Here is a 27,622-nt window from a genome sequence, read left to right as displayed (position 1 = left end):
GACTGTGGGGGCTGCTGCTGCTGAGCAACACGACAGCGCTTCAAACTCAGCCTCAACTTCTCCCAGCAAGCGAGGATGGCAACGCTACCGGAGCTCTGGAGCTGCCAGGAGAGCCGGGGAGCCGGGGTTTTGTTTGCCGCCGTCTAATAAATGGGAGTAAAATGGAATTCCTAACCTGGGTTTTGCCTGCCTTGGTTCTACTGTGCACCCAGCAGCACAGGTGTATCAGGTAAGAAACACCTTTTCCTTCTTTCTCAGGCAGCCACGCTTTGGGTATGCGGGGTCAGAGGTGCCAGCCCTGGCTCGGGCCGTCACTCCTGCCCCTGTCATTGCTCCCTCTCCTGCCCTGGCCTCCGTTTAAGGGCTACGACCACCTAAGTGAGTGTTGAGCGGAACAAGGGGTCCTGACTGAAGAATTTCCTCAGTGTGCCCAGACTTTTTTTCCCTTTCTCCTTTTCCTAGCAGAGGATGCACTGCTGCCAAGCGAGCAGCAGTCGCCTGGGTTAATCAAGGGGTGTTTTTTTAACAGGATGCCAGTGGAAGCTCTTTCCCTGAGGGCATTTGCTCTACATTGAGGGCAATCACTTTTTGTAACAGCGCTGCACATCCCAGCAGCCTCATCCCCTTCAACAGCTCTGCAGGGGCCTGCCAGCACTCCAAACTCCATAAAACCCAGCTCAGCCACTGGGGCACGAACCGAACAGCTCTGCTTAGGGGCTCCACAGGCACAATTAGAACCCAAAACACAGACATTCCTCTCTAATGGGTTCATTAAGCCTCCTGAACTTGAGAGAAGTGGAAGAGACTGGCAGAGATCTTAGAAAAAACACCAACCATTTCTTAAAATACCAAATTGTAAGGATCTATGTTTGCAGTTCTCAGTCACTTGGGTTCTGAAGGTGTTAGCTAGGCAACCGGCTATGTTCTCTCTATATTCTCTGCCGATCTGGAGGCTGTTGGTGGAGAAAGCTTGCCATGATTATGCAATAGAAATAGAAGGGGGAGTAAAAAAGAACTTGCTGCATGTAAAACCATGCCTACATCATAGAGAGCAGAGATGGTTGTGGGATTAAAGGGGTCTTGTTACTTCGACTTTGTATTCACTGGGAAGGAAAAGGCTTTTGCAGTAGAGGAAATGGCAAGTCAACTGCTCTCATTCTGGAGTGACAAAGTGATTTTTCCTATGACCTTGAATTTGTTATCCAGGGTCAGACCCTCTCACCCTGATGCTTGGAAGCAATCCAGTATTACAGGGAAGGCAGAGAAAATACTGCTTGTGACCAAAGGGCATCAAGATCTTGTCCACAGTTTCAGTGACCCTGTTTGTCTCTCTGCGCTTGGGCTAGCATTAAGGATTTTGGTTGAGAAGTGGTGTTCGAGCAGAAGAGAAGAAAAAAGGGAATTTTATGGAAGAGTCAGCCTTCTCAGCCTCTGTCTTCAATGCCTGTTTCTAGACACAGCAACTGCCAGGATATGTGCAACCTGTAATTAGTTGGATAAATGATTTTATATTTGGATTAATTACCTAGTTACTTGACTTTCTTCCTCCAGTTACACAATCGTGATGAGTTGTTTGTTAGATATACGTGTACTCGTGGCAGAGAGTAAGGCAAAACAAATCCCAGCTGTTCAGCTGGTAGTAGTTTTCCAAATATGCTAGTGTAAGACATTCAAGGGTCAGAGAAAGCTGCTCTGTTTAGCACAACAGCTTCCTGGAGATTCAGGATTTAGCGTGGCTACAGCAGAACATTGTTTAATCTTGTAAAAAGATAGTAATCTTGCTTACATGTGTACTTTTGATGAGTTAAACAGAACTACACTGAGATTTTATCCTTGCATCAATAAAATTACTCACAAACAGATGACCTATGAAATAATTCCCCTATTCTTCTTCCTTCAAGTTCTGTAATACGGTATTACAGATACTTATTTTGGTAAGAGATGCTTTTATGAAGAGCAGCGTTTTATTAATACTGCGGGTTTATAATAAAGGGCAAAACTCCCGATAGCTATCTTGTATTGCTCTGGTTTTGCTTTCTAAATGCACTGTGATCCCTTCCAACAGCAGGAAGCTCTCTGCTGGGACTTCTCCAGGCTGCGTGTTGACAGGTGTGAGCACAAACATGTTCAGAACAGGAAGACCCTGTCAGCAAGTTCTGAACTCAGTGGTTCCACATCAGATTTCCCACAGGAAAAACTACCCGTTAAAATCACGTTAAGGTTTGGCAGAGGAGGGTAGTGGGGAATACACATAGGCTGCTTCCTCACAGCATTTTTGAGCCTTTCAGGGTGCTTTAGAGGGCTGTATTTGGAGCAATTTCTCTGCCATGTGTCCTGTTTGACTGAAGCCAGTGAGGCCAATTCAGCCTAAGGCAGCACATCGTACTGATGCCAGGGCTGCTTGCAGGTAATTGGTTTATAAAAGTAGCTTTTTTGTGTCTGCTTGAGGTTGTGATTAGTGGCAAGAAGTTTGGCACTTACGTGATTGACAGCCTGTTGGGGCAAATCCTGTAGCTTTCACTATTTATCAGTACTTGATATGCTGAAGATGCTGCAATAATTAATGCACCATAGTAAAAGAGATTACCTGCTGAGATACACTTGGTGAAACACTCCTTCATTTCCACAGGGGAAGAGTACCATTGGTAGGAGTTGTGGGATGTATGGCATACTTCATAATCCTTTACTGAAAGAGATTTTAATTCTCTAATTAAAAATAGATGTATCTTTTATATTTAAGATTATGCTATGTCAAATTACTTTTATACATTTGACTGGAATTGTTTTTCTGTTCTGTGTCTCCCTCAGCCTTTGACTTCTATTCGTGGAAACAGCAGCTTTAACATGCGAATATATGCAAAGAGTGGTCCATTTCCTGTAGCTTAAAACTCACAGAGAGGAAATAAGGGCTTTTATGTTCAAAAGGTTGCAATGAATTAAGCCTAATGCTTTTTCAATTACATTTCAAAATACAAAACATATTTACAGTGAGCTTCACTTAGTCAGGAATGGCAGATGGGAAGGATTCGCGTACTGCTCGGGATAATCCCGGAGTTTGACAGAGGCCAGATTGTTCACTGACCTTGCAGGATACTCCTTGTCTTTTTCTCAAGAGAAAGTTTTCTTGAGTGGCAATGACATCTGGGATATTTACCCCCAAGAGATTATCTCAAAGACAATGAAATGTACTCCATCCCCGTCCTCAGAATCTGTCGAATTGGTGTTTCCATCTACCAGGCTTAAAGATTCATACAACTATGTCACAGTCCCAGAAAGAATCAGGTTAGCAGATTTAAAGCAGAAACAGGAGATGGAAGATGTGATTTTCCCCATCTTACTGCTATACATGTTTGTCAGAAGGCTAGCATGCTCTCCCTACAAGTGTGACCTAAAGTCAGGACCTTGTTGACCCCTGACTTAAAGATTCAGCTGAGGTTCTGGCACTGCTGTGCAAAAATAATGTTGCAAATGTTATCTCCTGTTCAGCTGCCGTAGCACAGCCATTCGCACAGAACACAGAGATTGCTTCTTCCCTTGGTGGAATTTAAATACTTCCCAGATTTTTCCTAGTAATACTGACAAACCTCTAACAGCATTTCCAAGCAGTGTTCTTCGAGAGAGTGAGGACAGGCCAATACTTCACTAGCCTTACAAGCCCTCTGAAGGTGTGCCATCCAAGTTGATGGATATTTCTCTTCCAGATCACTCCATGTTAGTAGAATAATGGTCCTGCAGCAGCTGGGAGAAAGATGTCAGCTGGGATAGCAAGGATTTAGGGGTATATGTACTTTTTATTCTAGACTGATACTACTTCTCTTTGAAAGAGACGCATTTCTTTGCCAATCAAGACTCATAGCTTGGAGCTGCTTTCCCTAACCTGTGTCAAGGACAGTTTTGTTAGGCAAAGAACTTCATAGTTTTGCCAGGTTTACCAATGGTGATTTCCTCTCCCCTTTGTCAACTGTGCAAGAGAACTAACTGTTCTTTTCATAGTTTAAAGAGCAGTAATCTGCTTTCTGTTGCTAACAACAGCTCTGTCGAAGTTCTCACAGTGCTTAAACTCCAGATACGGGCAGATGCAGATAAATTCTCCAGAGAATCTGCTTGAAATGAGAGATTCACAGAGTCAGAGTGTGGATGAAAAACCATCTTCTTGAGCTTTAGATTTGGGAATGACATCCAGAGTTATGTTAGTACACAGGACTGTGTGGCATTTGGTCAGCCAGACATCCACTCTGGCCTGGTGCAAGGGAAAGATAAGCTTTTAGATGAGCTACTCTGCCCCTTGAATTCTACAAATCAATAGCTTAATCTTACAAAGTCCTTTTGTTACTAAAACAAGCTTTACAGCAGCTTAAATCAGGAGGTGAAGTTGCTGAATCAACTAATAGTAGTTCCCTCTCTTTTCATCTTTACTGCTTACACTATGAAAAGTTAATCCCTTCCAGTGCATCTTTTCTATGCCGGTCTTCCCTTTCCAGGTATGATAAATGAATAATATTTTAGGCCACATATAATCCCAACCGCTTATCAGGTATGAATGAAATTCTTTCACCGTCCTTGAGGTACCTTTCAAGCACTGGATCTGATGTACAGGAGTCCAGAGGAATGACTCAAAATAGTCATCACAAACTGGCCTGGAAGGTGCTATGAAAATAAAGGTCTCCTTTCCAATGGCATAATTTCTGCCTGAGGACTGCTATACTGTCTGCTAATATTCACACTTTTGTCTTCACCAGATAAAAAAAGAAATTAAAATATTATATGAAGAATAACATTCTTGAGAGTGTTATTTCTCCTCTCCCTCAATATTCCCTTCTCTGCTCCAGGCTAAACAGCCCCAGCTCTCTCAGCTTTTCCTCATATAAGAGATGCTCTGGTCCCTTAATCATTTGCATGAAAAAAGCCTAATGCTAGCAAAAGCCTTTGGTAACTCTAGGATAACTGTTTGTAAATGAAACTGTAGGTTATTCTGATTCACATATTCTCTTCGAGTACAGAGAAGCCCTTCTGCGAGCACTGTGCCAGTGTGTGAGAATGGCAGTAACTGAGTAAGAGGAATGTTGTTGCCCATTTCAAAGAAATTTAGAGATGAACGACTAATATAAACCTCACCAAAGTAAATCAAGCTATCAATTTATTTCAGCTGTAATAGTTTAATAACCCCCATGGGTAATAAACGCATATATCTCCCCTAACTTCAACACATTTGTTACACTGCTGATCTGACCCTAAGGCTTTATTAATAATAGAAACAAGATTCATTTTAATTGTGTCATGGATATTTAAGTAAAACTCCCTCTAGATTGTAATCCGCTTAAAACACATGGCAAGCTACAGCCCACAGTTCTTAACCCAACACTCATCATTTTAGCTTCCTTTTAGCTCTGTGGCTCTCCTTAATGCCATTAAAATAGAACACAGACACAAGAGAACTGCTGCATACTGTAAATGCTTTGTCAGAACAGATGAGGCTCCTGGCAGTTCTTACAGTGACATTACGTGTTTTATAGCAAATGACTGATTACAAGTCAATTATCTGGGGATGAGTTCTCAGTGCACACAAATAGCAACGCTTATTGAGAAAGAGGAGTAGCAGAATTTGTTTTTATTATTTTTCTCAAGTCGAGTACTCCTAAATATACCTGGTATTCTAATTTTACAATGACTTGTACCGAGCACTCTCGCACTATTGTGTGTAGGAAGCACAAGCTAGATTCTCCCACCCTCACAGATCAGGCAAGACGGGTCACTACAGAGCAGTTGCTTTTTGACTTGAGTGTGGTTTGCAAAACACTTTGAAGAACTTGGCTGCAGTTTTAGCAGCAGGATTTGAAAAGCATCATCTTCTACTGAAAAGGCAAAGCGATTATAGGCAGATATATTAATTCAAGTGTATCCTAGTTATTTACTGTAATTACGGAAAGACTTCAAGTATCATTCTTTACCTCTAAAGGAGCTCAGACATTGTACCGATCAGGAATACCATTCCACATCTATGTCTGAGATTTACAAATTACAAGTATGTACATTTTACTTTCAACATAGCCTCACGTTCTCTAATCTGCTACAGCCCTAACTTAAAAATTTGTTTTCTATGTTAACTGATAGCTTTAATATTTCCAGAAACAGGGAACCTAAGAAATATCAGAGATACTCATTTGAGACGAACATACAGCAGCGCGCTCATGGCAAGGAAACATTCTAAATGCAATTTAATAGAAATCCCCAACTTTACCAATTTGCTGTGAACCAGGAGGTTTACCTTTGGAGCGGTGTCCCTATGCTTTAAGGTCACTTAAGCTTTGACAGCTTGGCTAACGTGAGTTTTCAGTGTCTCTGCTGAATTTAGAATTATACATTGTAATCCCTGAACTCCTTCCTTGTATAATTGACTCCATACATCTGAAGCAATGATTTTATGACCGGGACAATGGAAGATTTTTCTTTCAGTCCCTTGTGAGAAGAAGAGTTGGTTACTGTAAGATACTGTGCTGGCAGTAACCGCATGTGCTGAGTGGAATGCCTACGCTGGTGGATTTTGGAGAGAAAAACCTGTGTGTTTTATGTGGGTCAATGTTGCATGAACACGCTAAGTTATGTAAGTACCAACGTGGAATATGTTTATAGTATTTTACTCTGCAGCCTTTCGTTGATGTTTAATGAGTTTCTCTGCTGTCACTAGTGATGTATATCTCTTAAATGCCAGATTTCATAGAATCATAGAATAACCAGGTTGGAAGAGACCCACTGGATCATCGAGTCCAACCATTCCTATCAAACACTAAACCATGTCCCTCAGCACCTCGTCCACCCGTCCCTTAAACCCCTCCAGGGAAGGTGACTCAACCCCCTCCCTGGGCAGCCTCGGACAGGGACCAATGACCCTTTCTGTGAAAAATTTTTTCCTAATGTCCAGCCTAAATCTCCCCTGGTGGAGCTTGAGGCCATTCCCTCTCGTCCTGTCCCCTGTCACTTGGGAGAAGAGCCCAGCTCCCTCCTCTCCACAATCTCCTTTCAGGGAGTTGTAGAGAGCCATGAGGTCTCCCCTCAGCCTCCTCTTCTCCAGGCTAAACACCCCCAGCTCTCTCAGCCGCTCCTCATAAGGCCTGTTCTCCAGCCCCTCACCAGCTTCGTTGCTCTTCTCTGGACTCACTCCAGAGCCTCAACATCCTTCTCATTGGAAGATGCTCAGACAGTTTTGCTGTAGTACTTCCATTCAGACACAGGCCCTCTCAAACCACTGGCAATTTTTTTCTTGGCAAATAGTTGTGGCAGACGCTGTCAGAGTCCTTCATTTATCTATTGCTGCCACATCAGTCACAGAGCTGGCAACAGGAATTGCGGAAGCAGGCACAGAAATGCTTCAAATGAAGTCTGCCAGTTCAGTTTAAACAGTTAATGAAGGCAATATAAGCTTGCCTTTGTTTGTAAGAGATTATGGAATATCCACATAACTGCTTGTACTGGGAGGGCCGAGGGGTGGCATCTGCAGGGTGGTGGGAAGTGGCAACAAGAAACTCTGCTGATGCTTTCAGGGAGCTTAGCTGGATGAGAAAGCAGCCTGTGTCAGCTCCTGAGAGAGGGGCTGTGGCACGCTGCGCAGATATGACAGCAGCGCATCGCCTCCCAGACAAAATCGGGGTGGGGAGTGGTGGCTTCTGGCAGCTACCTTTGTGGTGGCTCACTCAGGCCCTACAAGTGCCTACAAGAGGATGTGTGTGTCACGTCATCCCCCACTCCTGACCTGAGCACACAGGTGGCCAAACACTCAAGCTGCCTGATTCTGGCAAGTGGCAGGTGAGCTGGAGCCCTCCCAGCATGGCAGAACCATCCCCATATGCCCCAAACTCAGCGGCACCTGGGAAGGGGGAGCAGAGACATTTCGGTGCTATGAGTACCTAACTTACTGCTCAAGACCATGGAGAGGAACAGCCCCAAATCCTGGACCATAGCCAAGGCTCTTACCCCTGCATTTCTACGATCATGGAGCGCACCTCAGGTTCCAGGCCAATGGTCCAGTCCTTCAGGCTCACCACGATGAGCAGCTCCTTGCACTGCAGAACCACGGGCCCCTCTCAAGGTTTCTGGAGCCTCACGAGTCATCTGGACTGTAGACAGACACCTCTTTGGCTCAGAATAAGGGAGAACTACTGGGGCTTCTGGGGGCCATGGAAAGCACCTCCTGAGTTCCAGCACCAAATCCCGCTGCTGCTGAGCTCTGTGCCAGGTTGGGGCTGTGGGGATGCCCCCTTGGGTGCTTCTGTGCTTTCAGCTGTTCCCTTCTTAAGTGAGATCTCCTTTTTCACCATATCTTTGCAGTTTTCAGGTGTTTGTACACCTTCTGTTAGCATTGCTTTTCATGTTTCTGAGGCCCAATGGTGCTTTTCACAGTATCGAAGATGTTAAATCCAAATTTCAGCTGTGTAATTTTTACTGTTTTCCCATCACATCTGACAATGCACCAGCCTTATTGATCTCAGCTCTTCCATAGTGGTACTGGGAGCTGTCACAGCTGCTGTCTCCAGAGCGCTGCATTTCAGCATCCACAGATGCATTTTATGCAGTATACAAAGAATCTTGGTTTCCCTCATGCTTTCTTTACATTTCTAAATCTCTTTTTTTCCTGCCTTCTTTTCTTTTTTAGAAAAAGCAAAAAATCTTTAAAAAGCATGTGTTTGTATTTCAGAAAGAGGCCACAGTCTTGCCTGAAATATGTTTTGATTTAAACAGGAATGTCTGAAATGGTTCTGCCTATATACACTATTATTCTACTAAATTATTAATGTGGCTGATTAACATTAAGCCAATGTCTTCCGCTTCTGTTCTTTTTCTATTTGTAAATGTGCTTTAAAAGATACTTATTCTCTTTACCTAGAGCTATGAATGACATTGGTGATTACATAGGCTCCAACATCGAAATATCCTGGTTACCCAACCTGGATGATTTGATGAAAGGGTATGCACGTAATTTCAGGCCTGGGATTGGAGGTGAGGCTTTAAGAGTAATGTCTCTTCTGTTTCTTACAATCCTTCTACTCTGATGTTTACACAAACTTTATTTTCTACATGATTAAAAGGTTATGGGTGTCTATGACTTGGATACTATAAATAATAACAATCAATTATTTGCTTTATCTTGAAAAAAAGACTTCAGCAGAGTTAGCAACAGTCTTCTCAGTCTTCTTGCTGGTAGAGTTCTTAACTTCTCAGTTGAAGGAATTCTGGATTACATTAATAATAATCTATGCATTTGCTTGAAGTCAGGCTGTCTGAAAGGAGATGATGTGGTTTCCAGAAGAGATTCCACAATTTTCAGTAGTTGTGATTGTATCTCATGCCCTTTATCACTGAAGCCAGGTGTTCTCTTGGCAACTGAGGATGCAATCTGTGATGGATTTAAATCTCTTGCTCTAAGGTAGATTTTACATGGGAGGTGTATTTTATCATGGAAAACACATTTATGAAATCACTTTGTATGAAAGAATTAAATCTTGGGTCATTTATATTTTTCTAGGCACTATCATGATGTAAATTACACCAATCAAACATTTTTTTCTCAGGTCCTCCTGTTAATGTTGCTCTTGCGATTGAAGTAGCCAGCATTGACCACATCTCTGAAGTGAACATGGTACGTAACCATTAAACCTCCCCAGTTGTGAGTGGATGCACTGCAGAAAGGGTAGAAAACTGACCACATAGAGGGACAGTTGATCACCAACATGTTTGGGCGGAGACACTGCCTCAAGAAGATACTGCAAAGAGCAAACATTGTATTTGAAGCCATAGACAGAGGCTCCTCTGGCTGAGAGGAACCAAGCTGTGTATAAGTCACTGAGATTTCTTACCACTCTTAGGAAGGACGCCCTGTGCAGCACTTACTAACTGAAAGCCTAATTTTAAGCATGAACACCAATGTCTGTTTAAATTCCTTTTCACCACAGATACTTGCAAAAAGAAGCTAAGGAAATGATTGGTTGTGAGATGCTCCTCTGTCCTTCTGCAAAGACCTTTCGATAAAGCAGTGGGGTGTAACAGATTACAAGTCACATAAACAAGTATTAACTGAACTTATGAAACATAATAGGTGTAATTTTAAAACCAAAACACTGACTTACCCTCCATTCTTTCCCTTCATTACAGTTCCATAACTTCACCTGATTTTTTAGTTTTGCTTTAAAACACCTCCAAAACCAAAAGTTGTACTTATGGAGGTAAATATACTGGGTTTTTTTCATTAAAACATATGCATCTCTAACAACACATTATTAATAACACTGATATTGAACCACTTTTTGATATCTTGGGTTTAGCCATAGTAGAAGCACACGACAGAAATTAAATGCTTGGGCAGTTCTATGGTTGACTGAGTATAAAAATACTTATTTGCACAGGGAACAGTTAAGGCATTTCTAGGCCAATACAAGGATTTTCTACCAAGTCCCAAGGTGTTATCATTGTGTTTATTTAGCATCGCTTTTTAATCAGATTTCTCTCATGGCAGGAATATACCATGACCGTATTTTTGCACCAGAGCTGGCGAGATGACCGTCTGTCTTACAATCACACCAACGAAACTTTGGGCTTAGACAGCCGGTTTGTGGACAAGCTCTGGCTGCCAGATACTTTCATAGTAAATGCCAAGTCTGCCTGGTTCCATGATGTGACTGTGGAAAACAAACTTATCAGGCTCCAGCCAGATGGAGTCATTTTATACAGCATCAGGTGCGTCAAAAAGAGTGCAAGTATGCTCTATCACATATTAACTTCTTGAACAGATAATCACTCAGTTTTCCTAAGATGGTTTCCTAAAATAAAATGGAAAATGGTACTGGCAACTCCTGTCAGGCAGCCCTTTGCTTTACAAGGATTTCACTGCCAGGAAGGTGTCTTTGCAACACTAATAAATCTCCTATTGCATAACCACTGATCATTTTCAAAATGCCCTTAATGGCAGATAAACATCTCACTACTATTTAGTCACCAGGCAAGGAGGTGCATGGGCTGATGGTTGGAATTGATGATCTCAGAGGTCTTTTCCAACCTTAATGATTTTATTCTATGCCTAATATAGAGCAAAGATTCAGGCAAAGAGCCTGATTTAGGCTCAACTCCCCATCTTTCAGAGCAAGAATTGTTCCCTCACTTTGGAAGAGCTAGCACTCAGTAACTATGTTTAAAGCCCATTGTGTAATGTTCTAAAAATTAATGAGTATGCACCTAGGAAATCCTAAGTCCAAACCCACCTTTAAGGCATTGGTGAACTTTGGGACAGTGGAAGGGAGTAGATTTGACTCAGAAAAGTCCTTTTCAGCAGAAGTAGCTGAAGCATCCTCTGACATTAGGTAAGTTATTTGACCTTTCTTCAACTCCCCCCCATTTAGGATTCCCACAGCCTTAGTAAAGACAACAGCCATAGGGACACTGAAGACAGTTTCCTGTATTAAGGTTTCAAATTTTCCATTTAGTTGTTGAGTTCTGAGGAAAAGGCTCTGTCTGAATGCAACTAACTGTTGTTCACATTATTGGAACAGGATTACCTCAACAGTGGCCTGTGACATGGACCTTTCCAAGTATCCAATGGACGAGCAAGAATGCATGTTGGATTTGGAGAGCTGTAAGGGCTGAGTATAGTGTTTCATACCATCTGTCTTCTGTGTAAAGCCTGCACCTCTGGTACTCCATTTGCTGTATTTTATCGATCATCAGCATGTAGTTCCCAGGAGCATTAATACTTCTAAATGAATCTCACCCGGCACAAGCAGGGGCCAACCAACTGATGGCAACGAATCTGGCCTTTTGTGGGTTTTATATCAAGCACCCTTCAGGTGCTGAGGGTTCCCAGGGTTTGTGAACAGCAGTTTCTGAGCAGACCCACTGGCCTGTTGGCACAAGTTTCTCTTTTTCTTTTTTAGCGCTGACTTTGTCTTCTAGGCAATTAACCACAATACCATGTTATCCTGTCAAAAATAGCAGTCTACAGTTTTAGTTATGTAATCGCCAAATGCAGAGGCAGCAGGCAGTGAACAGCAATCCAGCACAGAGAACCAGCAACGTGTTCCCTCTCCCAGCGAGTTCAGCAGGGAGTTTTGGTGGGGGCTGAATTTTTTAATGGAATTTGAGGGGTTTGATTTCAGTAAAACAAACACATAGGAATAAAACCTCTTTAAGTAAACAAATGGTGTAGCAGTAAGTTGTAGTAAAAGTAGCTAGCTAAAGTAGCACAGATTGATTGCCTATGGTTTGCACATTACATAAATCCCTCCATACACATCCCCTCTTCTCTCCTGTCCCCGGATCCCTGCGCTTCTCCCTAGCAGGATCTCCCAGCTGCCCCCATGCCAAACTGCCCTTAACAGACAGATGGACCTGGTGGCTGGCAAACCAGCTGGTGGATCCGAGCGTGGGTGTGGGTCTGAGTTACGCTGCTGTGCTCTAACTGGATGCACAAATTTGATTTTCTGTTCTCTCCACACCATTTCTTACAAAACTTTCAGGAGTCTAAACATCTCTGAAACCTTTACCATTCTGTCACTTTGGTCTGAAAACACTGAGCAAGTTCAAAAGCTGTTAGGAGGGGAACTGACAGAACAATTTGGCTGCGCATTCTACTTCAGTGTAGTGTCTGTAAAGTACCACAAGGCTTGTAAGGGGAGATAGAGCCAACTGGACACATACTTTTTGAGGACACTGAGGGAATCCCCAATGAAGGAAATCGGTTTCCCTGACACTTCCTGACTGCTATCAGAAGTACTGATCTCATAAAATTAATGTGTGAACCTGGAGATAGTTTTGGAGTTCAGAATTACACTCTGATCAGTCTGCAGTAGGACAGGACTTGATAGATTAGATTTAGTGGTTATTTTCTTTTACAAATAGAAGTTCCTGTGACTCTGAGACCCCAGCGCAGTTCAGGGGGAGGCAGGATAGTCTGAGTGCTACAGGAACAGCTATTCTCCTTGAAGGGAGGATGCAAATGAGCTTTTTGAGAGATAACTTCTCCTGACAGTGGAGTGCATTGTTCCAGTGTGAATCAACTGGGATGACTCTCCCTGTTGGAAAGCTACCCCAGTGTGACACTGGCAACACTGGTGTTGCCAGGACAGTGAATTATCCAGTCTGAATCACAGCGTGTTTGCAATGGGACCAGTGAAAATCAGCGTGTCCACAATAGTCCTCTAAGTTCTTAATTTCTTCCTCAGACTTTGTGTTTATTCAGCTTTCTTTTGGCAGATGGCTATTCTTCAGAGGACATTGTCTACCACTGGTCAGAAAACCAAGACGAGATCCATGGGCTGGATAAGCTGCAGCTCGCTCAGTTCACAATCACCAGTTACCAGTTCACAACAGAAATGATGAACTTCAAATCCGGTAACAGGATCTGTCTTCAATTCAGGATCAGTATCTGGCTTTTTCCTGCACAGGGAAGCCTTCTGTATCTATAATAGAAAATCCCTCTTCTTTAAGTACTTAATTTAAGAATTGGTCAGGTTTCTGATACGAATTTTCTTAAGCTTACACTTGCAAAAAATATCAACCTTCGCCAAGCCTTCAGTTAGCCACTGAGGCATTTTGTGTCCTTCAGCTCTGTGTGTTTGACAAAATACTGCATGGAGTACCCAGACAGCTCTCGATAAAAAACACTTGAGGTATAGCTCACATTTTCTTGACCTAATTTGTAACTTTAGATAAAGAAAAATTTCCATTAGCCCTGATGTTCTGAGGCTTATGACATACAGTCAGATCATTCTGATTCTACCCAGTAGAAGTCAGTGGTGTGTATGCGTATCACTGGGTTTACTGCAATGTTTTTAAAAGACTGAAGTCATTTCTTTCCTGCTGATTTTTCATCCTCTTTCATGTATTCAGATTCTCATTTATGCTGCACATCTCCTCTAAGCTCTTTTTTTTGAGTTTGAAATTAACTTGGCCTTTTAAAAAATCTAAATTTAGTATCTGGAGGGCTTTCTACAGCAGATGATAAGACGGTACACATTTTGAAGCAAAAGTGTTATTTGAGAAGACTCATGATTTTATTTTCAGATCTGGCATTGATATGACCTGAGACAAATCAGTTGACCTATTCTTAGCTAGCAGCATTGCTGAGAGCTGCAGTACCTTGAGCAGGGTTTATAAAGACTAATTGAACAACATTCAGAAAAGCATTTTGTGATCCATGTCCAAAAGATGTTTAAAAATGTACATCTTCTCACTATAGGAAATGTTATTTTGAATATCAGTTTAACTGTGATTCACCCAGTTGGAATCTTTTTGTGTACGCTCTTTCTTCCAGCAGGGCAGTTTCCCAGGCTCAGTCTCCACTTCCACCTTCGGCGAAATCGAGGAGTTTACATCATTCAGTCTTATGTTCCTTCTATCTTACTCGTGGCCATGTCATGGGTGTCCTTCTGGATCAGTCAGTCTGCTGTGCCTGCCAGAGTGTCGTTAGGTAAAACAGTTTGGGGAATGAGCAAGGAAGGGTGCGCTGAAGTTGTGATTATGCTCACTCATAATCCTTATTTTCCATGAAGGTACATTTATAAATATTACGTTTGAATTTGCAGCAGAGAAGGTCCTTTAAAAGATCTCCTTCATGTTTTAATTCTGTTACACTAGCACAGCAGCTGCCTCAGTACAGAACAGAAAATAACCCTCTATAGATGGTTAAAAGCAATAGTGAATATGAGGCAGACGTATGAAAGAACCCGTATGAAGGAACTGGGACGGTGACCGAAAAATGTTCTCTAAGCTTGTGGATCTGGTTGCCTGAGTAAGCGTTGCAAATCCAGATGTAAAAGAGTTTTTGAGGGTTAAGTCTTCTGGTTTTGCTTATTCCGACCTAAAACAAACCCAGGGACAACATATTCAAAGCTGCCTTAGCCATACAAATGCAGAGTTTCTTACAAGCTCCCCTGTTTTGAAAATCAGAAGCCACACCATTAAGGAGCTTCTACTGTGAAAACACTCCTCATCTTCAGACCGGTGAATGCACTTACTGTAGCATTTGCGGTGAAACCTAAAGTGAATGTTCTCATCCTACATGGCAGGTATAACGACCGTTCTCACGATGACTACACTGATGGTCAGTGCCCGATCTTCTCTCCCACGAGCATCTGCCATCAAGGCCCTGGATGTTTACTTCTGGATTTGCTATGTGTTTGTCTTCGCTGCGCTGGTGGAATATGCATTTGCACATTTCAATGCTGACTACATGAAAAAGCAAAAGAACAAGATAAAGGCAAGAAGGCAGAGTGCAGAGGTCAGTAAGTGTAATGCTGTGAAAAATTTGACAAAAGCAATTGCCCTGCATTCTGTTCTTTTTCTGCTATGAAGGCAAATTCTTATACCCCTTTTGAAAATAAAGTTTCCTGGTTAATTCTTTCGTCACGTTAATATGATAAGCAACCAAATATATGTGCTTCTTTGCCTTTGCAGCACTAAAGAGGACATATTCCTACATGGTCTGTTGCTGTATTTAAGTTAGCAAATGGAGAATAAGAGAGAATGAGTAATAAAAGAGACAAAGTATGTCATGAGCTAGATTAGCACATCTTAAAGTTTGAGAATATAGTTAGATGTTTATGAAAAATTTCTTCACTGAAAGAGTGGTGGAGCACTGGCAGAGACTGCCCAGGGAAGTGGTGGAGTCTTCATCCCTGAAGAGGTTCAAAAAACATGTGGAAGAGGCACTTTGGGAAAGGGTTTAGCAGGCACAGCGGAGTTGGGCAGACGGTTGGATTGGATGAGCTTAGAGGTTTTTTCCAACCCTAACAATTCTGTGATTCTGCCCCAGTAGGTGATAAATACCATTCCACAGGGATTGCATAGGTACATTAGGGCTAGCTTGGCTGATGTACACTACCGTTGCCCTATAAATTGCTAATATAGGTTCTCCTCTTTCCTTTGCAGGTAAACGTGAAGAATGCCATTGTTCTGTTTTCCCTTTCCATAGCTGGTGTGAACCAAGAACTGGCCATTTCCAATAGGCAGCACCGAATTCCCAGAGGCCTGCCTGGATCATACGGCACAATAGAAATAGAAACGGGAGAGACAAAACGGCAGCAGCTGATGAAATTGGATAAAAAGAGTGGTCTGAAGTCCCTCTTTAAGCCCATCGATGCTGACACCATTGATATATATGCCAGAGCCGTGTTCCCAGCAGCCTTTGCAGCAGTCAATGTTATATACTGGGTCGCATACACAATGTAAAAAAAAAAGGGGGGGAAATTCACGTGAAGAGCTACAAACGGAACAATACCTACAGACTGAGCAGTCCTTGCAGAAACTGTATTGATCCATCTCTTCTCAGAATATTTTCCAATGAGCTCAAGACATTTCTGAAGTCAAGAAAGTCCTGTGACCGATTCTGATGAAAAGCAGCAATTTATAACCAATCTGATTTGATAAAGTGCTCTGCCAAACAGTCCCAGCTCCTTCTCTCCTGTATTACCACCAGACAGTTTTGCATATGTACATATTTGCAGCAAAAGTTTAAATCTTAAATTACCATGGTTTTCCTGCATTTTAAGGGTTGATCGGTAATGAAGATTTGGCTCTTCACACTCAGATCATTTCACTTTTTGTAATGGAAAAGTTAATTCCTCACTTCCACAAGTGATTTTCTGCCTTTTTTGGGGTGGTCTAAGTTTAACAGTAGTGGTAAAGTAGGAGGTTTTAATCATAAAAACATCATAAACAGAGTAAATGGGAATAGAGGGGAGTGGAGGTTTTTTCTTAAATTATTATTTGTCTTGGAATAACGTCTTGAAAATATTTCAATGCTCTAAGTCACAGCATGAAATAAAATATACTACATAAAATCCTACTGAATTGTTAATAATGGCTGTATTCCATTTCAGATCTCAGCTATGAAATGAAAGTTTAAACACTTAAACACAGTAAACTTACTATTTAGGCCCAAAAATACACAAAAGTGATTTAGAAACATAGGCAAAGCTCAGGCTTTCTATGGTGGATTGGGAAAATTTTAAAGGTGGTTGATAATGAAGGAACTCCATTTCAGGAATTCGTTCTGTTAATTTTCAGTGAGAGTCTACCATGTGCGCCTCTGAAAATATCCTTTCTGCATTTGTCTCTAAATAGCTGAGTGAAGTAAAAAAATGTCAAATGGCTTTAAGTTACTCAGTCGCTATGGCTATTTTTGCTGGTTTTATTCAGAGGCTGAGCTAACTTGTTAGGCCTCTTCGCTTCCATTATTTGACAGTGAAATTTGTGGGTTCTCATACATGCTCCTTGATTCAGGTCTAGATCTGCTCACCCAGCTCATGCAAACTTTTTTCTGTAAATAATTCCAATGCCCTCAGCAAATAAATGCAGTGTTCACGAGAAATACAAGGTTCATAATTAGCCTCTAAAAACCTCCACAGCAAATACATGGGAATATGGATGAAAACTATGGAAACACTGTTAGTGTAGGAAAGCAATGTCAGACACTTCTAAAGAGAAATGTTTCTGGAGGATTTCGTTGCCTTCAAAGTGAGAGGTTGTTTCAAATATAGCACCTGACACAAAAGCAAATATGAAATGAGAGAGGGAAAGGAGGAGGCAAAGCAAGTGGCTGAAAGCTATGATGGAGTGGAGCATGGGGAGGTACAGGATTAAACAAATCGAAAGATATAGATATGAATTATGTTGGATGTTGAAGATGGGGATCTTGAACATAATGGCTGATGATTAATAGTTAGAATTGCAATAAGGACCAAACGAGCGTTCAATCACAGTGGAGTACACACACATTCTTCCCGTCTCACTTATCTATGACACACGCTTTGATTTCATATGACCAGCACTGAAAGAACATTTTAACACAGATTTATAAAGTAGAAAAAGATTAGTTCAATATCACTGAAGTAAGGGAATGCTCTGAAGAAAAAATAATGATCCTGAGCGGAGCCATAATAGAAAATACACTCCTATCCTAAGTCAGGCTTAGGTTCAGCTCATTCTTTCGTTTCTGTTCTAACCAAACCCCTCTCCATTAACAGTGTGCTGGAAAGCCCAAACTGACATCAAGCTACCATTGTTCCACAAAGTTGTTCCCTGTCTAGCCCTGGACTGAGACACTGGATTCTGCTCCAAGATTTTGCCACTGACATGTTGAGGAATCCTAATTATTTCACCGCATCATCTGCAAAACTGATACGATTATACTGATTTCTTTCCTATATCTTTGAGTTCTACAGAAGAAAGACCCACCAGGAGAGACAGAAACTCTTATCTCCAACTAGGTAAGTGCATCCAACTAGTACTTATGTGGCACTATTTACCATCATTTATGAGCCTTCTAGCATACTGACTTAAAGGGAAGTATCACTCAATTTTCACTTTATCCAGAAAGCTAATGAAATTCTGCATCTCCTTCAATACATGCAGGTAACCAGGCTCCTCTTTTCTCTTCTGCTTCTATTTTATGTTTCTTGGTGTTTGTTCCTGATGTCCATAAAATGCTGTATTACAGAAATACACCATTTATTTTCTAAGTGCATTGTCCTAGTCTCTCTCATGTGCAGTGGCTCCTATTTAGAGAAACTCACAAGAAGGGGCTGCAGATATTACAAAGGCAGTGTCTAATCTAATTACTTCAGCAGTTGTAGTTGGTAATTGTGCACCTGGCAGAACTCCTTACGCTGAATCCAACTGAGTAATCACATGGGGTTTTTGGACAAAATTAGTTGCATCTCCATCTGGGAGACAGTCAGAGGTGACATGCCCTGCTGACTCTTTCAAAATCTTTTTTCAGTGACTTTTTCTGTAGTTTGACTGCAGATTTTCAAGGTGTACAGCTCTGCCGTGACTGATCAAAGTAAAAGGTGGCAGCAATCTTTCCCTCAAAAAAAAAACCAAACCCAAAGCAGCATGCTTGACTATCACAATGTTGTAGACAGAAGCATAAATAAAGGGGAAAAACCATCTCAAACCATGGCAGGCAGGCTGAAGCACATACTGAGTGTACATATGGCAGCTGTGTCCATTCCAGGATGGAGGTGACTCAGAGGGGAGCGCAGGCTTTCAGCTCCTGATGCTGCGCTTGCCTGAGCAGCACAAGACAAAACACCTCCACCATGGAGTGGGATTTTCTTGAATCCGTCTCCAGAGCCAGAAATAGGGAAGTCAGATGCCATTCAAGCCCTTTTAAGGAGAAACCAGTATAGGAGCAGGGTGTAATGACTGGAGTTTTGTTTAAATTTGAATCTTCTGCACTTTCCAGTGTGCTTTACTTTCTCTTTTTCATTTAAAATCATCACACTTACAAATCACCAGCCATTAATTCTTTATATGGGCACTGGAACAGGCTGCCCAGGGAGGTGGTTGATTCACCTTCCCTGGAGGTGTTTAAGGCACGGGTGGATGAGGTGCTGAGGGATATGGTTTAGTGTTTGATGGGAACGGTTGGACTCGACGATCTGGTGGGTCTCTTCCAACCTGGTTATTCTGTGATGTCTAAATGCCCTATTCAGCTCCAAATTCATGATGCCTTTAATAAATAGAAGTAAACAAAATGTGACGTTTGTTGAGTGCTGTCTGTGGATGGGTTGCACTAGCATTAAGGAAAGGAAAAATAGAAAAGTATGTGGCAGATCAGAAGGCACTCTTTTTTGTGCTGTACCTGAAAGCATTTGTGTTGCTTTCAGCAATTTAGAGTACTGCTCTGTGGACTGGCGTGAGTGGGATATGTGTTAATGTAATCATTCTAAGTGTGAAGTGTTAATAAAATGTAGATATACGGAAACTGGAACTTCTATAAACAGACAAAATAGACATCTGAACTATTGAACTGGAAGATAAAATGCATTCGAAAGAAAATCAAAATAACCTCAGAGATTTCGTCCCATAATGAAATCCTGCCTATCTGGTGCCCAAGGGCTTGTAAAACTCTACTTTGGCCTTGACAACTGAAGAGAAAGTACCGTTCTGTGATCGCGAGTGCTTTCTGTGGGGCACTTAACAGACTACTGTGTGTTAAAAAAGAGTGGTTGCTGCCTCAAGAGGTTCAAAACAATCAGAAAGTACAAGATGAAAAATAGTGAGATACTGCATGATTTGCTTGAAAGTAACTCTGGCAGTAACAGCACCGTGAAGAGGTTAATATACAGAAACGTCTGTCCTGTTTCTGGGTAAAAATGAAGGTATTTATCCCAGTTAAAGTAAAAGCTCCCACATCAGTTCTTAACCAGTTTGCTAATCCAATAGATAATGCAGCAAAACCAATTTAGCTCAATGAAGCTTCTAGTGTTGGTACAACAGAACACTTAAAACGATTGCTCCAATTTTAAATACTCAGAGCCATTAACCTAAGGAAGCACTTCACACAAGGAGGAAAACAGCACCCCTGCACATTTGTCTATGAAGCAGAATAGATAACACAAAGCTTATTGAAAGTTACTGGGAATGTTTTCATTAAAAATAAATCTGAAGCGACTCCCTCGTGCCCTCTTTATTAGAGCTGCCTGAAACACTTGCAGTGTTTGAAAGCTTGTTTGCCATTATAATAATACTGCATGCAATAGATGTTACAAGCACACATAGCTAGTTCTTTGTAGAGAAAACTGAATAAAAATTAAGCCAAGAGCACATCAATTTGGATGGACCTAGTAGCCAAGATGAGAAAGGTGCTGTCTCTTTCTGCCTTTACAGTTTGTGTCTTAAATTAAATGAATTTGAGGATCTCAGCCCAGCATTACGAAATGCATTAGGGATCTGCTTTCCCCTCGTACTAGCTTTATGCCATGGCTATTCCTTTTAATAAGTCCTGCACAGCGAAAACAAATCCAAGAAGACAGTCAAACCCAGGCTGTCAGAAAATGTAGCACCGACAGAACTAATCAGATGTTATCAGGAGTTCACTGTTCCACAAGAAGATTGGCCCAAAAAAAAAAAAAGGAATCCAAATAGCCCTCATTTCTGAGCTATCTGAAAACCTCTAGGTTCACTCTGGATCACTCTAGATTTAGACCAGTGATTTAGTGATGAAATAGTGAGTAATCTGTAAAACATCTGGTGTAAGAGTCTGGGTGGACTGTTCTTCCTGTATTGCTACAGTTCTGTCAGAGTTAGACAAACACAAAAGATCTATTTCTGTGTGTCTTACACATACCATGTTCTTATAGATACATTTTGGATTATCCTACCCTCTTTTTCTCATGGCTGTATGCGCAGTTTTTACATATACAAGCTCAAGTGTGGATATATCTAAAAGACAGGAGGATCATACATATTCTTTATAAACTATAGCGCATGTAGTATTTTAAAATTGAACCTGTACTTTGTAAAGAAGAAACATTTACTGTGTCAGCTATGATTATTTTCAGATTGCTGCAATGGTGGTCCTGTGCATGCTTATTGAAGGATCCATCCGGGCCGTTCTTGGATTTGTGACATTTTGAACTAAGAATGCTTGTCTTCCAACCAAACTGAATGCTGGCTGGACCAAGAACATTAAATGCACAATTAAGTCTGGTCCAGGAAAAGCAATAAAAAGAGGATTCTTGAGGAACCAAGATGAAAACTTGATCCTCAGGGTTAGGTCTTTTTTGTTTAAAATTATCACCATTTGCTTCCATCCTCTGAAATGACAGCTGCGTGTCTTCAATGGTAGAAGCATCCCTTTTCTGTTATCCTTCAGAAAGGGGATCATTGCTTTTTAAAGTCTTGGGACGGGGTTAGACAGCAAGAAGAAAGGACCCCCTATGAATTACAGTGCATTATGTGCTGATGAACACATATAAATGGAAAGTGGGCAAAAAATGTGTTTCTACAGAGACAGGTTGTTTAAATACACTGAAAAAATAAATACAGAAGCACAGAGGCTTGGTTTTATTAGCTTTTAAGCATATTTAGCTTGGGCTATCCATAGAATTCTTGATTCTGCTGGCTAATGTGGTGTTAACAAAAGTGAGTTAGCTTCTGGATGCTTCTGTCTTACATAAGACAGACAAGTAAGGGAGGTGTTGACTTAAAATAGTCTTGAAACATTATTCATTTTGTCTATTTTAACATGGGCTGAAAAAACACTAATATTCAATCTAGCAAGAAAATCTGCAAAGAATTACCATGGTGATTTCTGATGTTGTGTGGGATATACGCTTTACTCTAGTTTATGTTACAATAAAATAGATTAATGCTTTGCCTTATAATTTTCACCCAAACTCTGTGGCATTTGGCCCAAATTCCTTCCCACTGTATTCAATGATTTCACTGTCATTGATGTCAACAGAAACAATACCTTGTCTCTTGGTTGGTACGAAAAGAGAATAACTAGGCTGAGAAGCAGCCTGCATGTCTGTCCATGACGCTGCCTTGATCTGGAAAAGATGATGTTCTATGGGGATGTATTTTCATTCAAAAGTGACGCAGAGCTGGTTGCTCACTTTTCACATGTATTTGAAGATAGCAGCCATCTCTCCATTTACCTGTTGTTTAGTTCATAGCCCAAAATCATCATTCTAATCCCTATCAAATATTTTTGGGAAGTTGACAGGTCTTAATATAGCTGAGGATCTTAAGTCACAAATACAAGTAATAGTAGGATACTATGCCTTCTCTTTCTACTGAGGTAAAACTAGTACCAGTTGCAACTTTTTTTTGAACAATTGTCTTTAGCAACTGGTTGTCATTATGATGCCTTAATTGAAGCATTTAGGAAGCAGAAAAGGAGAGGGATTTTATTTCAGTAAACCTTATCAGAAACATGCAAGTACTTTGTGGATAGAGCAGCTGAAAATACCAGAAGTAATTTCAGTAGAAAAAAAATCTGTGAGTCCTGCCACGGAGCCACGCGGTTTTCAAACTTACAACTCTACGTCTTTCTGTCAAAACGTGTAAGAAGAACTTTGTAGATAACCAGTTCTGTGAGTAGTCCACATACATCCATGATTCTTCAACCACCTCCAGTAGTAGGAACATTCCCAATAGTTTTAGTCACTTAGGCAGTGAAGGTTCTAGCTGAGTCACTTGCTTATTAATTACATAACTTTGTGTTTGCTGAACTATCAAAATTAAAAATGAGAGCCTTTCCTGCCAGTTTCTTATACCAGTGGAAAGCGGAGATGTAAACATCAAAATAGCAATGATAGCTCCCAAACTACAAGGACAGAGCCTTCATCTCTGCTGAATTCCTCACCTGTGAAACGAACTGAACTGTAACAAATACATATTCTTTGATCTTTGTTTCTAAAGAGACATATTTCTTTCAGAGCAGAGTCTTTTGTAGCCAGAGATAGTGCTCTGGAGATGAGAGGGATTAACTGGCAGTGACACAGAGCTAAGAGCCTCCTACCTATGACTGATAATTCGTGTTACGCTTTCAGTCCAATAGTGCCTGTGCTGCCCACTCACATCTCAACCAGCAGATCTGGAGTGTTTCAGTAATCTGCAATTCTTCTACTCCTGGAATAAGCGCTCAGCAATATCGACTTAAACGCGAAACTCAGTACTCCTCCCTGGGTTTAACAGCAGAGCTTTTTCCCTTTAGGATCTCGGATACATGACGATAATGATTATCAAACAGACTCTCTAAACTACCATTTAATTAAGTCCTAAAGGTGAAGATAAAGCACTTGAACATGAAAAACTCAAAACAAAATTCAATCTGTGAGAATGTCTGTTTTAGTCAAACACTGATGATCTGATGGTACTTTGGCAAAATTCTCTTTGAACTGACAAGACATTCTAGCAGATTTTTACGGGTATCATTAAGTTCCCTTGGAAAATTCTCTTTTACTGCCATAAAGGTTCTTTAGTGAGTGCAAATATCCTTTTCAGTCGAGATTCTTTGGTTTCTCAAACCCTGAGAGTCAAGTACTGTTCACAGGAATAAGCCACCACATTTGTCTACTAACCCAACTGCATGAATGTCATATGCTGGAATATAAAGCACGGCTTGCTGCACTCTACTAAGCAAAACCATTCTTTTTAATGGGTATAAACTGTAAAAGCTTTTTTATGCAACCAAAAAACTCAGCACCATGTTTAAATCATTCTCCCATTGTTTGCAGCCTGGATTCACAGAGTCACAGTTTTTGGATCTGTACTTAACTTTACAATATTGACTTGTACAAGTGGAAGCACATAGCATGAATGGGTAAGCATTAGGATACTCCTTTTTTTCATTTCTGCAGCTGTCGCTGGCAGAATAACAATAGGTTAATATAAAGCACAAGCACTCAAACAGCTCTGTACATCAAAATGTGAAAAAAGAACTGCTGAGATGATTTGCAAAGGGAGGTTGGAGCTATTTAGAAAAGTTAAAATGCTTTTCCATTAGACAAATGCATCTGTCAGTAGATCAGAAAAAGGCAAATGCACAGGGGAAACAATAGGCACAAGAGTAAAATACAACAGAATTCAATACACACAGTTTCAGACGCAGTACATACCTGCCAATAACACACATTACTTACAGACCTTAAGCAGGATGAGTAAAGACAACGAGATCAAACTTGTTTCTGTCTCTTGGTTATGCCGAAGTCTAGCTGGAAGAGAAAATTATTCCCTCTAACCTAAAAACAAACAGAAAAAAATTGTACTTTGTTAGTTTTTTCCTCCTGGCTTTGTAGATATTTGTGTCAAAATGCTAGTTACAAGTGCTACATCTGGGATGTCAATTTATTGTTACAGTATTCACCAAGCTACATAACTTTTCAATCCAGAAATATTCTCATTTCCTCCTGCTTGTAGTGTATAAATTTATATTTGACAAGTAGTTGTTTCTTTTCAGTGGTACCTGTAAACAAAAAGAAGCTCCAAGAGACTTTGGAATATTATTCCTTTCACTGAAAGGTTAAAAGACACCACTTTCTTCATGTGAAACCTAGAGAAAATTACTTTGGATTCATACTGTGGATTCAATGAGGTATTTAGGTGCTTCTTTTTTTTTAAGCATGCAGACAGTTTTCCTATGCAATTACAGCCTGTCTCTTTCAAGACACCAACTAAAACAGGGGATAAGGAAGCTCGCTGCATTATTGTTTGGGGCACCAAAATGCTTGTACTGCGTGGTCTAAGAGTTTCCAAACCCATTAAGCAGTAAAAGTCTTTTAGAACTTTGAAAAAGGAAAATATAGTTAGAAAAACCTTGCACTACAGTAAGACTAATAGACACTCATACAAATATCTGACGCCTGAAGCAGCACTTTAGATTATCAGTAACCCCAAATAATTTGTTCCCTTTAAACTGATTTTTAAAGAACAGTTCTCAACAGCCTGTAGCATTAAAATAAAGAACTACCCCTCGTAAGCGGTGTACACACAGCTGTGTTTCCCAGGCAGTTGCCTAGGAATATCTTGCCATCTGCTGGACGTGTGCAGATATACATGCTCAAACAAATACAGTCTTCAAAGTTGCTGTCAGAGACCACAACTCAATATCTAATTTAAACTTGGGGAAAAAAAATATCTGTAGGAGCCTGTCAGCTCCTCAAGTCTGGGTGCAGTGGGCAGCAACATTACAACTTTTTATTAAGCTGAGGATGGTTTAGTAGAGATAAAAAGTGAAATTCCCTGACTTCCGTGGAGAAAAAAAATGCTCAGGAATACACTCAGGAATTACAGCTCTAGACAGGAGAAGTCGATTCTGTTTCAAAAACAATATGCCAGAAGCAACGACCACACAACATGTTTCATTTGCAAACCAGTTACAACCTTGTCAGCTAATGCACAGAGCAAAGCTGACATCCCTTCCCAAAAATGCCATCTGCCCGGAAGCGGGAAACATCTATTAAGAAATTCAAGTGTTTAAACAGACTTATAGCATAAGGAAGTAAAAACCAACTCAAAAGAAGACTTCTACAATAACAGTATTAGCATTAAGTGATCAACTACAAAATATCTCTGCAAGGTGTAAATTTACCGTAAATCAAGCACTCAAAAGGTACCCAATCTTTGGTCCTTAGTAAATTGTGCTAGGAAAAAATAACAACAATGAACCACAGAAAACCTCAAATCAGAGTTCTAAAGAACCGCACTACCTTTTATCTGCCAATCCAACAACTCGAGGAGCTGAAGTCATCTAATTGACGTGACAGGAAGATCAAAGTTGAGCTTGCCCTGAAAGAATTATTGTAGACATATCTTACATAATGTTCTCAATTTTAAGCAGAGGAAATCTGGAACATGTGAAGATTTAAGGGCTTGTTTTGAAACCATATTGACAGTTCCCACTAAGATAAAATTAACAGTGGCTACACGAATAATTCACATTAAAGACTGATAAATGAAAATGCGTTTCCTTGGTGCCAGAGAAAACATCTAGACTGATGGGCGTAAGTTTTGCTACTTTACTGCTACTTCAGCTACCTGTTAACTGTTATTTCTTTGTATCCTGGCACATTGCAGATACACCAAAAGAGGGCCCAGGGCTGTACTGATGCAAAATCACCAGCCCACACCTAAAAACTCCCATAAATATTAGGAATATGCTGCATGGTGTCTAAAATGGACTTGATGTAGATTTATAAAAGGTAAAGCAGGAGACAAAGGACTGGAGGTTATTTTTTTTTTCATTTTCAGAAGACATATTATGACTGCTCAGCTCCAGGTTGTCAAAAAAATCTAACAGTTGTGACATCTTGGTTTGGTTTATTTTTCAACTTTGGTGGGTTTCTGTTGCCCAATGGCAGATGTAGATACACCAAAAAAAGCCCCCAGGCAATCCTTTTACTTGAATAGCCTCTTTGCATGGAATATCATTGTAAGATACACAAGGTAGATACCTGTTTGCCCAGAGAAAGGAGCATTTCCACTAGAGGACTCCAAGTTCACAATCCCAACAGCTTCCTCAGGAGAACAGGCAAAGCCCCCATCTCCTTCTTTACACAGACAGCTTCACTTCAGTCACAGCCAATTCACAGGCGACATCCAAAGATCAAAGCATCACTAGAAAATAAACAACTTCATAAAATGAAGGGCATTAACTATCTGACAGACTTGCTGTTGTGAAGCAGTGGTTAATTCAACATTATTGCTGCAACATATTCTGTGGTTTTCCCCTCTGGTCTGGCTGCTCAGAAGTCAAACAGCATTTACTCTCATTATTTTATTTCCTTTTTATTACCCTTCCTGCAGTCTTCCTGCTTTACCAGTTTGGAACGACACCTATGAAGCCTGGCAGCTACACTCCTCTGGAAGGGAGTTTTCCCGGGAAGCAATCCTGGCAGCTTCAGGGAGATTGGGAGGTGCTGGCAGGGTTTTGGGGGGGCTGTGTGAGGGTGGGGGCTCCCTGGAGTGAGAGTGGTGCCTGTGGGTGATCACGGGCAGGACAAATACATGCAGACTTGTACGTGCACAGACACCACCAACAAACACAGAGACACTCCCCTACGCAGACACATCACAAGCACAGAGGCGCCACGCGCACACAGGCAAACACCTTACACAGACAAACACCATGTGCACACAGACAGACATCACATAGACACTACACAGACACACACACGGACAGACATCGTGCACAGACACTGCCCACAGACACAGCACGCACAGATCCCAACCGACATCACACACACAGACCCTCCAGACACACACAACCCCCCACTTCCCACAGACACAGACACCGCACGCAGACAGAGCACACACTGACCCTGAGAGACATCACACACACAGAGTC

The 27,622-nt window shown here is 41.1% G+C and overlaps 1 protein-coding gene and 1 long non-coding RNA gene across 3 annotated transcripts; one reads left to right on the top strand and one right to left on the bottom strand.

The window, feature by feature from the left end:
* The first annotated feature begins 6 nt into the window (after positions 1-6).
* GABRD (gamma-aminobutyric acid type A receptor subunit delta) lies at positions 7-18,407 on the top strand. Of its 2 annotated transcripts, none has more exons than XM_069874578.1 (9): positions 7-229; positions 8,879-8,991; positions 9,564-9,631; positions 10,505-10,725; positions 11,535-11,617; positions 13,234-13,371; positions 14,297-14,449; positions 15,048-15,259; positions 15,910-18,407. In XM_069874578.1, exons 1-9 carry the CDS (start codon positions 162-164, stop codon positions 16,207-16,209), a joined length of 1,356 nt encoding a protein of 451 aa, XP_069730679.1. In that variant the 5' UTR covers positions 7-161; the 3' UTR covers positions 16,210-18,407. The 2 variants fall into 2 exon arrangements, with proteins under 2 accessions (XP_069730679.1, XP_069730678.1); XM_069874577.1 differs by having other exon boundaries at positions 14,294-14,449.
* On the bottom strand, positions 14,816-26,068 carry LOC138729963 (uncharacterized). Its single transcript, XR_011338980.1, has 3 exons — positions 25,986-26,068; positions 24,424-24,518; positions 14,816-14,839 (listed from the first exon to the last, which is right to left on the bottom strand). It is a non-coding gene; the product is annotated as an uncharacterized lncRNA (long non-coding RNA).
* Positions 26,069-27,622: the final 1,554 nt, after the last annotated feature.

The sequence above is a fragment of the Phaenicophaeus curvirostris genome, chromosome 22, assembly GCF_032191515.1.
Source record: "Phaenicophaeus curvirostris isolate KB17595 chromosome 22, BPBGC_Pcur_1.0, whole genome shotgun sequence".
Taxonomy (NCBI): domain Eukaryota; kingdom Metazoa; phylum Chordata; class Aves; order Cuculiformes; family Cuculidae; genus Phaenicophaeus; species Phaenicophaeus curvirostris.
This window is presented reverse-complemented; position numbering and strand designations above follow the sequence as displayed.